General features: G+C 34.7%; 1 protein-coding gene and 1 long non-coding RNA gene across 11 annotated transcripts in view; one reads left to right on the top strand and one right to left on the bottom strand.

Annotated features, from left to right (window-relative positions):
* Positions 1-13,891, bottom strand: part of SLCO1A2 (solute carrier organic anion transporter family member 1A2) — a 132,275-nt gene that overhangs the window by 57,644 nt on the left and 60,740 nt on the right. For 7 of the 10 annotated variants that reach the window (XM_040488723.1, XM_040488731.1, XM_040488729.1 and 4 more), the window contains exons 2-4: positions 4,098-4,218; positions 1,525-1,715; positions 1,065-1,184 (exon numbers count right to left, since the gene is read on the bottom strand). In XM_040488723.1, coding sequence (XP_040344657.1) covers positions 1,065-1,124 — 60 coding nt within the window. In that variant the 5' untranslated portion in view covers positions 1,125-1,184; positions 1,525-1,715; positions 4,098-4,218. Of the gene's footprint in view, positions 1-70; positions 141-1,064; positions 1,185-1,293; positions 1,422-1,524; positions 1,716-4,097; positions 4,219-13,891 lie in introns of those variants that run through there. The other 3 variants (XM_040488726.1, XM_040488724.1, XM_040488727.1) reach the window with 3 other exon arrangements.
* The window catches only part of LOC121038847 (uncharacterized), an 8,445-nt gene continuing 2,259 nt past the window's right edge, over positions 7,706-13,891 (top strand). The window contains exons 1-2 of the long non-coding RNA XR_005794533.1: positions 7,706-7,845; positions 8,745-8,861. This is a non-coding gene — a long non-coding RNA (uncharacterized LOC121038847). The remainder of the gene's footprint in view (positions 7,846-8,744; positions 8,862-13,891) is intronic.

Below are 13,891 nucleotides of genomic sequence, written 5' to 3'. Positions count from 1 at the left end.
ATAATATTCTAGTCATTTTCCAAGTATGTAAAAAGGAAAAAATCCTATGAAATAGGAGTTTTGTTATTACCTTTTTCAAATCAGAAAGCTGAAGCAATCACAAAGAACAACTTGTCCAAGGTCATATGGCAAGAAAGCAGTTGAACCTAGGCATGAACACGGGGAGCCTGAGCCTAGATCCTTATTTTTAACCATTCAGTTTTAGGATAAGGGCATGAGAATTGAGGGATAATTTAAGGGGAATTTTTTTTTTTTGTAAGGGGAATTTTTTAAATAAATAATTAATACAGCATTTCAGGCAAATGTAGCTTGCTAGATCTAAATCATCATTCTCCACTTTTATGCACATGTATAGATTTTCCCTACACATGTATGAAGAGAAAACAAACTTTGATAAGGAGAATATTGGTGACATTAGCCTAAAAACCACTTGCAGTCACTAGCTTTAGAATCAAGACAAATATCCAGATCCCTTGGTTTAAAACAAATTAAAATTTTCTTTGAAGGCAAATGGCTTTGAAGCTATACAAAAAGAATTTGTTCTGAAATGGTCAAGAGTACCAGAAACAGCTAACAAAATGGGCATTATTCTTACAGACAATGGTTGATATGTTGCCAAAGCTTGAAGTAAATATTTGTTTTACTAGGTCATTGTGAATTAATCGTTACAAACAGACCAACAAAGCATTTCTGTACAATGAACCATTTTCTAGGTGAGACCCCCACACTCCTCTGGACTAAAAACCCCAAAAGAGTGAACATTAAATTGGCCGTTTTATCCAGAAAATCAAATCCTATTGTAACATATTATCGCCTGAAAACTTTTAAGAACTTGTCTTCCATTTAAGTTCCTCAAAATCATTTCTGATTAAATTACCTGAATCAGTAGCCCTGTTTAACCCTCAGTTATAAAACCAACTTAATTAAAGCAAGAAATTATCAATATATTAGGTAATGTGACATTAACATTAAAGCACTTCATGTGAGCAACTTTACAAACTCTAAACTAAAAAAAAAAAAAAAAAAGTACACATACATATATCCATACACACAAAAGTCCATACCTTCATCTTGGAAAGACATCTTATTCTATGGGTTTTAATTCTTTTCTCATTTTCTGCCATGTTGTTCTTCTGAGTGTTCCAAATATTTATGTTTCAAAGCTTGAAATTTCTTAGTTCATCCTTTTAAGAAGACAAAAATCTGTTAACTGGCAAAATCATAAGTCGTCATTCTTTTGAAGAAAATATAGAATCTGAGTAACAATCAGATTCTACTGTATTACAAAAATACCTTAGAAGCTTTTATTCAGATCTAGAAAATAATGATGTTAGAGAAGATTTAGTTGCTAATTTTCCACTGAGAAAGTTACATCAAATAACTTTAGTTAGTCTTTAGCTAGATTAAAGATATTATAATAATTTGCTATGGTCCCCTTGCAAAATAATGACCACGTGGTTAAAACAAAGGTTTTCATTTCTTTAGCCAAAACAAATAGAACCAAAGTGAGCTTTTTGGACTTACATGAAAATGCTGCTTTTAAGAACACAAAGACTTTGATTTGTGTTTGTGCTAAAAATCTGCTTCAGCAAGCCTACCAAGGCTCAAAAATCTCTATTTGGCCAGGCTCCCTCTTCAAGTTCTTTGCGTTCCAAGACTTCCCTGGAGTCTCAGGAAGGGAAACACTTTCTGGGGCACTGCTGATTCAAGGAAACCTGGGGAGATATGGAATTTTAATCATGGAAATAGTCTAAGTAAAAATAACAAATAATTCTGTGATCTGGAAAAGAATCCTACAGTTGCAAGTTAGAATGTGAGGTGTATAAGAAGACCAAATATATAAGTGGAGAGTGATATGCCTACATATGTAATAAATACAGATATATGTGTACTTGTATATAATACATAGGCACACATTTTTATATGTAAAACAAGAAGATGAGTTAAACTCTATTAAATTCTACTAACCCCTTCTCAAAGATTTTGTCTATTTGTGTCTTGAAACTAGGGCACTATTTTACCCCCAAACTAAAGTGTTTCACTCTGACAATATTTATTTTCATAAATCCACTTCAGGTTGCCAGAATGATATTTTAGTAGTATCTTCAATGTTCATTTATTAAAATCCTCTGAACAAAATCCATTTAACAAGTGATCCTCAATGATTCCCATTTTCCAAAACTTAATTGTCTTACCTCTATACATTTGCTGAATCGGCAACAGTCTAAACAATTATGTATGAACTTAGTTTTCTTTACTCATTCTCTCACAGACAACAAATATGTCTGCTATGTACCAGACATAGTGCTAATCACAAGATTTCAGCAGTGTTTAAGACAGATAGGCTGTCTTATAGACAACAGAAACTAGTTATAACCTAGTTAATGAGTCTCTGTGGAAAGTACTTGGACCCAGATCCCAAGGAAATTCTATTTTTATTGAAAAACATAAAACTTTTAAATAAAACACAGTGGAATAGAACTGAATAGCATCAGATCAAATACAAATTGTTTGGTATGTAAGAGGTGAGAAATTCATAGATCATACATGAAAATTATTAGAGACAATCTTGGCAAATCTGAATGGCATACACATGAACTCATGCTGAAATCCCCCACCTAAAATGCCAAATCACCTTAACTATAGAACAAGTACATGGCCCTAGTTTTGGAAAAACCAATAGATAGGGTTAATTTTTCGAAAGAATGGGAACTGCTATTCTTTGGTTCTCATTTGTATTATACCTGCTTTTTATTTTATACCTGTATTATAAACCTCTCAGCTGCTCTCGTTCCTTCCTTCTCATGATTTAGAATCTGGTCTTTCCTCTGTCTTTTTTCCTTCTGTTCTCCTTGCTAATATCTGAGCCCAATTATGGTCACCCAATGAAACAGTACAAGAGGGAGAAAACTTATTCCTCTTCCATGTCAAAGTTGGCTTTACTCTTTAGTGGCTAAAGTCATGACTGTTCTAAATGCCTATTTTCCTATGCAGCCACAGGACATAGAAGGTGGAGTCAGTGACACAGAAAGTCACTACAAAGGGGAATTCTGTAGTTCTTTCTATGCGTTGTGATACTATGTAACCATCTTGAGCAGGTTTTATCACCATGCCTCAAAGATTTGTTTGAAATGTGTTTACTATCTTGAGAGAAGTTCTATAAACAGTTGTCTTGACTGGGGTAAGAGGTAGTGTGTGAAGCTACGCACTTGGAAGAAATTAAATGTGATTGAGTTAATAGTAAACTTTCCCTAAAAGTTATTTGGCTTTTCAGATATGTTTACAACTTTTAATGAAGGAAAATAAATAAAGGAATGAATAAAATTTATTCTGTTTGTTTAACAAAATTCGTGAAATCCAATGGTTAATGTCACCATCACTTTTGAGCACCGTGGCTCCGAATCAGGGAATGCACTTGTTGTTTCTTCATATCTCATGGCCCTGCAAGTGCCAGCCATGTGAACAGTCCCTTTTTGTTAGCACAGTGTTGTTTACATGGTGACTTCTGCTCCTGGGACTACAGTGTCACCAATAAATCCCCATCAATCATTACTGTTAATGAAAACAACTTGCTTGAGTTTTATTAAGTGGAGAAGCATTTTCTTTCACTAACTCCTTCTCAGCATTCAAATGAAAGCAGGTAATTCTTTAGTATGTGTTCTCATACAAATGTGGTTGAGTGTCTTCCATGCCTAGTGGTCATGACTCTGGGGGCTTTTGTTTTTGTATTGTTTTTTAGTTGTGGTAAAGGCACAGTGTAGAATTAACTAAATGCACATTTTTGGTATTTGCATCTCTAGAACTTTTTCATCTTGCATGACTGAAATTGTATAACCATTGAATAGCAACACCCTGGGGGTTTTGGCACCCCTTGGTTGTCAGCCCTTAATGATATGTTTCAGTCACAAAAGAGTGCAATTTTTACAAAATGAATAAATGGTCCTGTTTGTGCTTTCCCCCCAATGTTAAGCATCTAGACACAGTTTTTTATTACTATAAATCACTGAAGAAACATGTATACATTTAATTTTACATTATTCTATACTATTAAGAAAATAAAGGCTTTCCTTTATCATGACAAAACTAGCAATACATACATGAAGAAGACTTAGGAGAACATCCTTTCCCCGGGGGAAAAAAAAAAAAGAGAAGGCTGCACCAGCAAAAATCTTATGAAAGTTGTTTATTTTCAGAATCTTCAAATGGTTCCTACTAGCCCTGCAAGAAGAGAACAGCCTCTTGGTGGTGTCCAGCTGAAATAATTTCAACCAATAGCACAAGTAGTGCCAATCAGGCATGTGTGGAAGCAACAATAACTCTTTGTATGATGCCTAACAAATTATTTTTCTTCTATTAGTTCATTTCCATCAGAAATCAAAAAATAAGATAATGGGTTCTGCAAATCAGCATCATAAATATAGTTATATTTTCCTTCCTACATGCAGAGGAGGTACAAGAAATGCATGACTGCAGACAAAGTAGGGTAGAAACTTAACTGGGTCATAGACTCATACATGGATTTCACCAGGCAAAGTGAAAAATAGAACATACAAAAACACAAACAAAAGCTTCCATTAGCAATCCAGAAATAAAAATACCTACCGTGTTACTTTGGGTAACATACTGTCTAACTCTGGGTAATAGACCAATATGTGGAAAAAGTAAAACTGAAACCTGACTTCTAAATCTTTAGGAGAACTGATTGTAAATATCACCAGTGTTGCCTCATGCCAAGTTATTCTAGAGAATGACTAGATAATTATGGGAATAGCTAACACTTTCCACACTTGTCATATTAACTGTTTCATTTATTTAGATTATTACTCCAATTCTTCTTTTCCTTTTGCCTTCATAGACATAACTTTGGATACAAAAATGTGTTCCTTCGTTTAATTATGGCAAGTAAATACTGAGCTGCTCCTTTTTCTCGTAGACATAATATTTTGTCTGTTTATAAAGCTCCCCAAATAAAATGTTTACTTCCCCCCCCAAACCATTGATATATGTATTTGTCCATTCACATTAGTAGAGGCAGCTAGATATGGTAAAAATGTCAAGACATGAAGCCCATTTAGCTAATCCTAGTTTAGTTGTGAGTTATTTAATCTCTTGAGCCTATTTTTCCTTAACAATGATGTTGGACTATTTATGCCTATCTTGCAAGATTGTTAATGAAGATTGAGTTATAAAATTTACATAAGATCCCTAGCTTTGTTGTTGGAATGAAACAGTTACTCTATAAATGGCAATGATTATTATTCATTCATTCCCCAAATATTTATTAAGACTCTACTACATTCCAAGCACAGTAGTTGGTGCTAGGGATACAAAGATGAATAACATATGTTCTTGCTCTCAAGAGATCTCATAAGCTATTGGGGTTGGGGGGGATAGACAATTAAATGGTACTCATAGCTAGTTAGTGCCATAATGCAGACAATTTGAACTAAGTAATGGGAAGAAGTGATTCATGAAAACTGTTTATTTGAATACTCATTTGGAATATCATTTGAATACAGCACAGCAGTTTAAGTACTTGGGCTCTGAAGTGAAGCACAACTGGTTTGAAAACCTGGTGTTAAACTAGCTGTGTGATTTTGTACAGGTTACCTTAATCTATCCACACAAGATAACCTCTACCTTTGTATCAGCCAAGGTTCGGACAGAAAAACAGAGCTCATGACAGGTAGTTCAGTAAAGGAATTTAATATGGAAAAGTGTCATAAAGGTATTAGAAGAGTTAAAAAGCCATATACCAGTAGGAAGTCATTCCCATGCCTAACGCTGTTATCAAAAAGGGAAAAAGGCTGTGCTGCAGGAGCTGGTGTCCTTCAAGGACACACAGCCACTGTCAGAGGCTCTACCTAAAGTGGGTGGATATGCCCTGGTTGTTTTTTCCTCTTTACACTCCTGTCAAAAGTTCAGAAATAACAGAAGTAAGACCAATGAATCACTCGAGTAGTAATTAATAAAAGTTTACTGTGCACAGACCAAAAAAAGATAGTTTGCAAAACCAGGAGCACTAAAACTGTGAGAAGTGAGATGATTAATTTTCAGAAATACCAAATAAAAGCTGTGCTGTGTAGTTAATAATAAGCTTACAACCTATTGGGAATATGTACGAACCACTCCCCTGCAATGGAACCCAAACCCTTAGACACTTCACTTCCCCGTTCTTCTTCCCCTCTTCATTTCACTTATTTTTCGTGGGCTTTGCAATGAGTATGCGCCAAAGAACTGAAGTCTCTGCATCACCTCAAGGAATGTACATTTGTTCCAATCAGACTACTTTTTGCCTTACACGGGCATAGGTGACTTCCAGGTAAGGCTGTAGCCTGTATAGTACTCAGCCGATGAGGAATCAGGAGAGGGACCTGCATGCTATGAGATAAATTGCCTGCTGTAACTGTACCAAGTGTGCCTGTTCATCAGGCACCCACTCTTGTAATAATGTTGATTAAATCCTCACTTCACTGTGCTCTGAGTCTCTGTGTTACTCTGTTGATTGGGTCAGTGGGCTTATTTATCACACAAACGAAAACATGGAATGTGGCTCAGGAGTATATTATTATAAAGCATCTAAGCATAGTAAGAAAACAGTGACTGTTTTATTTTCACAATGGTTGGTCAGAATATTAGAATTTTCTTAAGTGATAGTGAATTGGTCAGTGGTTATTTCATATCAACTTTGGGAAATAGTTTAAGTTTTGCTTATGATTTCCAGAAGCACAAGCAAGAAATAACCCACATCCAGTTAGTCTTGCAAAAAATAAGCTAAATTAAATGAGTAAACTGGTTTTCTCTGCTCCAGGAATTTCCAAGGCTGATCTTGTTTGTTTTGATTTTAACAATTCCAGTCTCACACCAATACTTGCCACTGACAACCTAACATGAAATCAGATGCAAGGGTGCCTGGGAGATTCAGTCTCTTAGGATACAGAGAGGATCAGAGGATGGGAGGCAGAAAAACAAATAACCAACACAGCCACAATCAGTTGGAGTAGAATTAAAATAATATGTAATAAAAGTGTAATATGATGCTAGAGGATAATCAACATGCAGTGAAGGGTAGCAGAGAGAGAGAGAAAGAGAGAGAGAGAGAGAGAGAGAGAGAGAATCCCAAGCAGGCTCTGCACCATTTATGCAGAGCTTGATGAGGGGCTTAAACTAATGAACCATGAGATCATGACCTGAGCCAAAATCAAGAGTCAGATGTTTAACTGACTGAGCCACCCAGGTGCCCCCTCAATGCCTTTTTAATTCTCAGTAATAGACTCAGGAGATTTAACTAGTTCCATAATTGGCCAGCTCTCAACTTTACATATGTAGACATTGCAATCTATATGTGATAGCCAGTAAGACATGAGACTTTGTCATCAAATGAACTGATTTTCAACTGATTCATACATCAATCAATTATTTTTATATTATGTAAACACAGTTTCAGTCACCAAATCTTCACATAGAAAGGTACATATCCAGCTTTCTTATTTAAGTTATATGTAGGAAAAATGTCCAAAGAGAACTGAGCTATATACTCTTAGTTACCACTAAGTGCTTTGTTAGAATGTTTCAACAACCAGATTTTTAAAAGTACAGTCAGAAGTAAACCTTTCAATGGTGGAATAAGAAAAAGGGAAAAGACTAGCATTATTATTATTCCTTATTCTCATTATTTCCTTCTATGTGGATAGAATTCACACACAAATCCTCTCTCTGTAACCTCACCTAGTCCATGTGAGATGGCTGATATGATTGAAAGACTACTTGGGAAAGCGTATTTATTTGGAGGTCAACTGTAAGAAAGTGTGCTAACAGAAGTAAGCCACATTCCCTATCAGCTTGGTAAGTGCTAAAAGTGATGTTTTGGACTCTGTGTGTTATACTTTTCTGTCTTGTTTTTCAATTGACTCAAATTAGGATGGGGGAAATCTGGTATTTATTGATATTTATTGGACACTCTCAAAGGCCCCAACATACAAAGAAAGCATGGAGAAGCAGTTTTCCTTAAAGGCTATGACCAGATTAGAAAAACACAAGATCTATTATTATATATACAATATGATACCATTTTTTGTAAAACTATATATAATTGGAGATAATAAAAAAATATAAACTTTGTACATAATTTTTATATTGTAGGCCCTCTCTAGAAGCTTTATAAATATCAATCCATTTAATTTTCCTAAAACTCTATGACATCAATAATATCATCCCAACTTTAAGGATGTGGAATTAAAGCACAGAGAAGTCAAGTAATGTGTGCAAGGACATATAGCTTGTAAGTGTCAGAGCCAGGATTCAGATCCAAGCAGTATGCCTTTGAGATTATTAACCTAGGCTGCCTCTCCATTAGGGTGTGGGGTGTGTGTGTGTGTGTGTGTGTGTGTTCATTGTGGTATTCATTTAGATAAAATACTGAAAGACCTAAACCAGAATCTTAAAAGCAGTTCTCTCTGGATGGGTTATGGTTGATTTTGTTTTGTTTTTACTTTGGAAATTTCTGTGCTGTTTTCCACAAGAATGGTTATACTTTTTTTATTTAAAAAAATAGAGAAAAAGAACACCCATCTTTGGAATTGATTTTTTTAATGTAATAAGAATGTAGCACACTTCTACTTCATGTTCATATTGTATTCCTAACTACTTCTATTTTTTCTTATTTCTTTAATTATTTTGCTTTCACTAATATATTTTGTCTCCTTTTCTCTCCCTTCTCTTTGATTATTTGGTATTTATTTTAGCTATTCAGCCCAATGCATTTATAAATTTCCTGACTGAAGCCACTGAAAGAGCTAGAAGGTATCTGGGCTCACTACTTAGCACTTCACACTGGCTGCATGTTGGCACAGGCCATGAAGGTATCCATTCCTATTTCTACTCTGGAATTAGTAAGTAAAACACTTGTTTAAATTACATAAAGGGAACAGTTTAGAGGCCTGAATAAATATCAAGAGAGAGGCTCGGGGGCTAGTGTCAGTCACATGAATGTGCACATGACTGGCATCTCCTTCAAGTTACCCCTCAGCTGAATTTGTCAGCATGGTGGCTTGGGTCATTAGACAATTTTAAATTATCTTTATTCATGGCCGTATGCTTTTTTATTTATACTTCTAATGGGCCACTGAATGGGCCACAGGAAGCTTGAGAAGCACTAATGTTAAAATTTATATTTTAGGTTATATATATATATATATATATATATATATATATATATATAAAATTTATATATTAGGTTATCCTAATGAGGAGCATTAAAAAATAGTAATTTTTTTAGTTGATTTATTTACTTTGAGAGAGAGAAAGAGAGTGGGGAGGAGCAGAGAAAAAGGGAGAAAGAATGCCAAGGAGTCTCTGCACCATCAGCACAGAGCCCAGTGTGGTGTTCGATCTCATGAACTGTGAGATCATGACCTGAGCCAAAATCAAGAGTCGGACCCTTAATTGACTAAGTCACCCAGGTGCCCCCCAAAATAATAATGTTATAAATTTCCCATAAGTTTACTTTCATTGCATCATTAAGTTTCATTCATCTAATCAAAAATTTTACCTAGGACCGTATCTTATGGCCTTGTTCCAAAATCAATTTTGAAAAGGAATAATAGGTGGAAAATTGAATCTAGATGGTCTTTTTTCACACTCAGAGACATATCTGCAAATAATAACTTAAAAGCCATTCTCCTATTTCCTCAATTTGAAAAAAAGTCAAGCATTATAAAACTAACTTTTCTGATTTTTAAAAAATTTTTAAACAATCTAAGCATAGAAATTCCTAACATCATATCAGCTTTTTAAATACCTTAAGAAATATAATAAACACAAAAATCTACATTTTCATATGTGATTCCCCACAGCCAAAGACAACATAATGTCATTTTTGAATTTATTTCTTCACAGATCAAACATTTACTCACAATATTAGTTTAAAATTAAGAGTGTACACCTTTTGTTAATATGATGTACATGAAAAGAAATTTGCATTCATACTTAATATTACCAAATATTATAATTAAATAAAATTAATAATTGCCTACCAACATCAATTTAAAATTAAACATTTAGGGGCACCTGGGTAGCTCTTGGTTTCAGCTTAGGTCATGATCCTAGGGTTGTGGGATCAAGCCCCATGTTGGGCTCTGCACTGAATGTGGAGCCTTCTCAAAATTCTCTCTCACTCTCCCTCTGCCCTTCTTCCCCACACATGCTCTCTCCCTCGCTCTAAAACATAAAATAAAAAAATAAAATTAAACATTTAGGCATAATTGTCTACTATGAAATAAGCTTTTTTTTAATTTATAAGAATTTTCAAAAGATTATGCATTATCGTGAAGGAGAATAAGAATCTTATATAAGCCAAAAGAGATGGATGAACACTGGTCCAGTCAAGTTCTCACTTGGAAAATATGGAAATAGACATCATATGTATCTATGCACACAAAATACCTAATAAAACACTTTTGCACAGTGATTGACTAAAAGCCAAAATATTGCCAAAATCCATGGTTCTTAGCCAGAACATATCATAATAGTCAACCTACTGGTCTATCTTTTTACCTATTCCTATGATCTAACACTCCCCACCAGAAATGAATGCTGTTAAAGCAGAGCTTTTATGAACAGTTTCATTTATTGGATCTGCTCCTTTAAGCAGCAGTATTGTTTTAGCAGTGTTTATTTTGGTATAACTTCAAACATAGAGAAAAGTTGCAAGAGTATACAGAATTTCCATATACTTTTTACTCATATTCACCTGTTAGTTACATTTTGCATCATTTGCTTCCACATTCTCTCCCTTTTCCTCTACCCCCTCTTTCTCTCTCATTCTCTTTGTGTATATGTTCTTCCCTTCCCACTCCTAAGCCGCTTGAAAACATTGGAGATACTGTGATCCTTTCTTATTAAAGATATCTGTGTGTATTTCCTAAAAACAAAGATATTCTTAAAGATACTCTTTTATATAACCAGAACACAATTATCAAAGCCTGAGAATTTAACATTAGTTCAATATTCTTATCAAATCCATAGTTTGTATTCAAGTTGCATCAGTTGTCCTAATAAGGTCTTATAACTTTTCTGTTTTAATAATGTAGGATCCAATCCAGCACCATACCCTGCATTTCATTGTCATATCTTAGTTTATTTTGATCAGAAACAGTTATTCAGTTTTTTCCTTTTTGTTTCTTTCTTTCCATTTTTTCCCTCTTTTAGTATTTCCTGACCTTGAAATTTTTTTGAGCATAAGTTAGCTGTTTTGTAAAATATTTCTCAAAATGAGTTTGTCTGATGTTTCTTCTTGATTAAGTTCTGGTTACACATTTTAGATAGGAATACCACCGAAGTGATGTGTCCTCCTCAGGGCGTATAATCTTGAGGCACATGATGTCAGCTTGTTGCAATTTTGCAAATGTTAGTTTTGATCACTTGGTGAAAGTATAGCTGCCAGTTTTTCTATATAATTATTATTTTCCTTTTGTAATTCGTAAATAATTTCTGTGGAGATACTTTGAGACCTGTGTAAATATCCTGTTTCTCCTCAGATTTTGATACTCTAGTTTTAGTATCCATTGATGATTTTCTAATCCCTTTATTCCTGTTAAATTTATTAGTAGGCATTCTGGTATTAAAAAAAAGAGCTATCATTTTTCTCTCAATGTTTATTTATTCATTTACTTCAATATGGACTCATGAGTTTTATTTTATTTGATGAGTTATAATCTATTGCCTTCATTATATATATTCATGTTCAAATTTCCCAATAGAAATCCCTTCCAACTGGTTACTCTATTTTTTGGCTATGTCTCCATCATTGTTTGGGCATTTCCTTTTTTTCTAGCTCTTGAAAATATTCTAGGCTCATTTTCATTCTCCCTGGAACAGCTCTTGGGTTAACTTTTTCTCCAAGAAACCCCATTTCTTTAGGGGAAAATAATATTTACAAACCAAGATAGAGATATATACATATGTACTCCCAGGAAATAGATGTTTATATCAACAAGTAAAGATAGGTAATATAGATATAGGAAAATGTATAGATACTGAACACAGGTTCATACTGATACTTCCAATTCCAATCCAAAACATTTTCCATGATGACCAACACTGATCTGTACTGAAATAATCATTTTTTTTCTTCTTGGAAAAAAATTTATCCTCTCTGTTATTAACTGCAGATAATTTTTTATCTCAAGTTCTTATAACAAGGCATTATTTTTCCTCAATATACTTGACTCCAAAAGCTAATATAATATCATGTCTTCGGATTTATTTGTCAAAAAATTCATGTCCTTATTTAGTTCAATAATTTAAAGTAAAACTAAACTTCTAAAATAGCTTGCCACTTTTTAAATATTTTCCCCGGATGACCAGTATCTCTCTCTCTCTCTCTCTCTCTCTCTCTCTCTTTTTTTGGTTGCCTTGTTTTTTGCTCATTTATCTGTCTGAGCACTCTGTCCTCTGGCTGATTGCCTCTGTGTTTTCTGAGCTTAAGCAATGGAAAAGTCTTTATTGTACTTATTTTGTTGTTGTTGTTGTTGTTGTTGTTTTGTTTGTTTTTGTATTTTTTGTATTTGCTTGTTTTCTATTTTTTTTTATTTTCTTATTTGCTTTTTGCTAGAAGTTTAACCTCTGTACTAAGTCCAAGACAAACACATTCTCACTCCATTCAGCAGATACAGACACCAATGGATGGTTTTGCTGTTTAACTCTTTCTCCTTATTAAATGACATTGTCTACACGTATTTATACAAGTATTTGTCTATTCATGTGGGTGTTCTTTGTATGAGGAAGGACATGTGGGCACATTAGAAAAAGCACAGTTGATTGAAATCTGAAGAAATTTTTTTTTAAAATTTTTTCAACATTTATTTATTTTTGGGACAGAGAGAGACAGAGCATGAACGGGGGAGGGGCAGAGAGAGAGGGAGACACAGAATTGGAAACAGGCTCCAGGCTCTGAGCCATCAGCCCAGAGCCCGACGCAGAGCTCGAACTCACGGACCGCGAGATCGTGACCTGGCTGAAGTCGGACGCTTAACCGACTGCGCCACCCAGGCGCCCCAAATTTTTTTTTTAACGTTTATTTATTTTTGAGACAGAGAGAGACACAGAGTGTGAACAGGGGAGGGGCAGAGAGAGAGGGAGACACAGAATCTGAAACAGGCTCCAGGCTCTGAGCTGTCAGCACAGAGCCTGACGCGGGGCTCGAACTCACCGACCGTGAGATCATGACCTGAGCTAAAGTCGGACGCTTAACCAACCGAGCCCCCCAGGCGCCCCTGAAATCTGAAGAAATTTTGAGGTAAGAAGTTAAGAGAATATGTGTGGAATGACTACCACATTCTCAGTGAGGAGAATTAAGTTTGTCAGTAGAAAGTAAATGGGTCAGGGACATGCTGGAAGACCACAGTAGAATGAAACAAGTTAAAAATGGTCACTGTTGAGGTTAAAAACAAAAGGTGAAATGGAAGTGAGTAAAAAGATTGGTGAATAGCACTGATTGCTAGACTAAGATTTGATGATACAATTTTATAGAAGATCATAAATACCATTGTATAATTAGTGCCAGAAATATTCAATAGAAATAGAAAAATAGGGAGATAAATAGAAAAATGTGCTTATCTAGAATTTGGAATTGGCAATTTTGATTCAGTAATTGGTTAGGGGAGTAAAGGAAGTTAAGAGGCCAGTAAGTATAGAATTGAAATTATGTACCATAAAGCCAAGCTTGAGTACAGAAGAAAGGGAAGAAGGAAGGAAGAAACAGACTGAAACCACAGGGTGGGTCAGGTTATGAGTAATGTGAAACAGATGAAAAGTTGACTAATTTAAAAGGTTAGAGAGTTAGATAAATAAAATATTATTATTAAAGAAAACAATTCAGATGCATTTCCTG

This window comes from Herpailurus yagouaroundi, unplaced genomic scaffold (genome assembly GCF_014898765.1).
Source record: "Herpailurus yagouaroundi ecotype Mexico unplaced genomic scaffold, PumYag 166, whole genome shotgun sequence".
NCBI lineage: Eukaryota > Metazoa > Chordata > Mammalia > Carnivora > Felidae > Herpailurus > Herpailurus yagouaroundi.
This window is presented reverse-complemented; position numbering and strand designations above follow the sequence as displayed.